General features: G+C 35.1%; 1 protein-coding gene across 1 annotated transcript in view; it reads right to left on the reverse strand.

Moving 5' to 3' along the window:
- The window catches only part of LOC101847739 (tubulin polyglutamylase TTLL11-like), a 21,428-nt gene extending 19,469 nt beyond the window's left edge, over nt 1-1,959 (reverse strand). The window contains exon 1 of the mRNA XM_013084687.2: nt 1,804-1,959. Within this exon, the coding sequence (XP_012940141.1) occupies nt 1,804-1,959 (156 nt within the window). The remainder of the gene's footprint in view (nt 1-1,803) is intronic.
- Nucleotides 1,960-2,696: the final 737 nt, after the last annotated feature.

The raw sequence follows: 2,696 nt of genomic DNA on the forward strand, positions 1-2,696 counted from the left end.
AAAATTGAGTGAAATCAAAGTGCATTCGTAGTTGCGTTGTGGGGTGTATCAACATTGGTGTTATGGATATATATATATATATATATATATATATATATATACAATATAATGGGGAAAAGAGGGAGGGGTGGCAGGATCAGCTGACTGAATCTGATGTTTTATTTCTTAGTGGGCGCAATTGATTTGAACCGTATTGTTGCAGTTATTTTGTGAGGGGTTTTGTCTGGGGTTTGTTTTTTTGTTTTTGGTTGTTGTTGTTGTTGTTTTGTTTTGTTTAAACAATTCCATTTGTATTGTCCTTGGGCGTAGTATTAATTTAATTATTGCAACAGCAGTGGAGTGAGCATTGTTTGCCATTAGACTGGATGAGCACCCACAACGATCCCGTATCACGTGCCCTGCTCATTGTTTCATTATGGTGGTGAGTTTTATTACACCAACATGGTGGAATAATAATTAATACGAATAGGATCATTGGGTGCTAGCACAATAAAGAAAGATTGCATATGACGATTAACCCGTATGAAAGCGGCCAAAATTGAATATCGGAAGGCAGAGAGAAAATATCTAAGAAATTACCTAGAAAACAATTTTAGAAACCTGTGATAATTTTTATGTCTATAGTAGGATGATTCTCGATTAGTTTCAACCTGTACCTGAAGAATACATTAGATGAAACATTAATTCTAAAATCCCCTCGCTTGTTTTGAGATCTCGAACATGCCCACTTCTGTCTTGTCTCTTTGCATTAGCAAACTGATCACGTGTATTACCAAACTCATAAATGATTCTCTGGTGTATGGATCAGTACCATATTCGTTTAGAATTAAAAATAGATTTTTAAAAAAAATGCAATTTCCACATTACCAATGTCCATGAGCTCGTTCTCAACCCCCAAAATAAGCTTTGTACTGCTTTATCTGTAAAATAATGAACAAACTAATTGAGTAGCTCTAAATCGCTAAAAAAAATTAATCGGGAAGCGAGTCTCTTTGATATTTCCTAGGTCCCCAGTGCAAGTTGCGCACGTTAAAGATCCAATGGGGGTCTAAAATCGATAAGAGTAGGCTTCGGCCGCCACCCGGACAAAATTCAAAATTTCCTACCAACTGAAAATGTTTAATGAAATGTGTCCAGCTCTCTCATATGACCTTATGCAGTTGTGAGCAAAAAATAATTATTATAGATTAGGTTGTTTTTTTTCAAGACTTAGTTATTGTAACTCAAGAATATCTGTTGGGGGCAAGGAAAAGACTTCAAAATGTTCAAAACAACGCTGCACGTTTAATTTTACAGAAAAGGGGAGACTTCTGCTATACCTCTTTTACATACTCTGCACTGTCTTCCTGTTGGATGTTTGAATGATAATGCGTGATCATATTTATCAAATCTGTTGAAACTGCATTCCAACTGTTATCCATTCAAATGTCTGCTTATGTCTCTTCTGTGTTTAGATTATTTTTGAAGCTTAAAGCAATGGTAAAAGGACATTCGTATATTATCACGGCCCCAAGATCTGGAATGATTAGCCCAGTAGTTTAAGAGAACTTAAATCTTGTTATTCATTCAAATGTTAGCTTATGTCTCTTCTGTGTTTAGATTAAAAAGAGAAAGACTCATAAAATATAATGATAAAGATAAAGTTTAGTCAGAACAGAGTGTACTGTATATGTATTGCCGCTATGTTTGTAAAGCCCTCAGAGCCTCTGTTCTTTAGTTAGGGTTGAGCACTATATAAATTTCATATTATATAGTTATCATTAGTTATTTTTTCTTTGACATAGTATAAATGAAAAAACTTACTTGTTTCCATCTCATATAAGGCATCATTATCTTCAAAATGTCGATGTTATCACCACAGCAGGAGGTATCAATGGTTACAGGCTTGGCTCCTTTAGTCTGCTCCAACTCTTCCAGGCTGGGAGGACTTCCATTTGACACATCCATTTCCTCAGACATTTTCCACCACAAAGGCTCCTAGGATGTAGAAAGTACAATAGGAGATTACGTAACATCTCGAAAAACAATGTGAAAGAAGTGAAGAGTTCTGTTCCGAAAGCAATTACAAAGAAGCATCGAAAAGAAACATGAAAATGTATTTACCCAACTATCGTGATGAAGCTATACACCCATGCAACATACCAATTTAAAGATAAACACATTCTGTACCTTCTGAGACATCAATATTTTACATACAATTAGAGTAGCCTGAGATATGGCCACTCAAAATAAACTTTAAAAATCAAACTAGGCAAAATTGAGTGAAATCAAAGTGCATTCGTAGTTGCGTTGTGGGGTGTATCAACATTGGTGTTATGGATATATATATATATATATGTATGTATATATATATATATATAAATATAAATTGACAAAATGATTGGAAAATATTAATGTTACTGCAATGAAATGAACAGTGTCTTATTACGACAGTGACAAATAGTTTGAAAAACGGAGAGGTCACAAGTACCACACAAAACCTGAACATGGCATTAAATGTGCTGATTAGTACTTTGTATAGAAGCCATTCGTTTCGAGTCGAGCACGAACCCTTTTTGAAAATAGACTGAGTTAGTTAGACTTTGGATATAATCAGCTGTCAGTGAGGAACAGAAGTCACTAAACTTCCATGGTTTGAGGTGGTCTGGCTGGAATGAACAAAACCCCACTAGTGAGAATCAACGGAAGGCTTCGTT

This window comes from Aplysia californica, unplaced genomic scaffold (assembly GCF_000002075.1).
Source record: "Aplysia californica isolate F4 #8 unplaced genomic scaffold, AplCal3.0 scaffold00309, whole genome shotgun sequence".
In the NCBI taxonomy this organism is placed as follows: Eukaryota; Metazoa; Mollusca; class Gastropoda; order Aplysiida; family Aplysiidae; genus Aplysia; species Aplysia californica.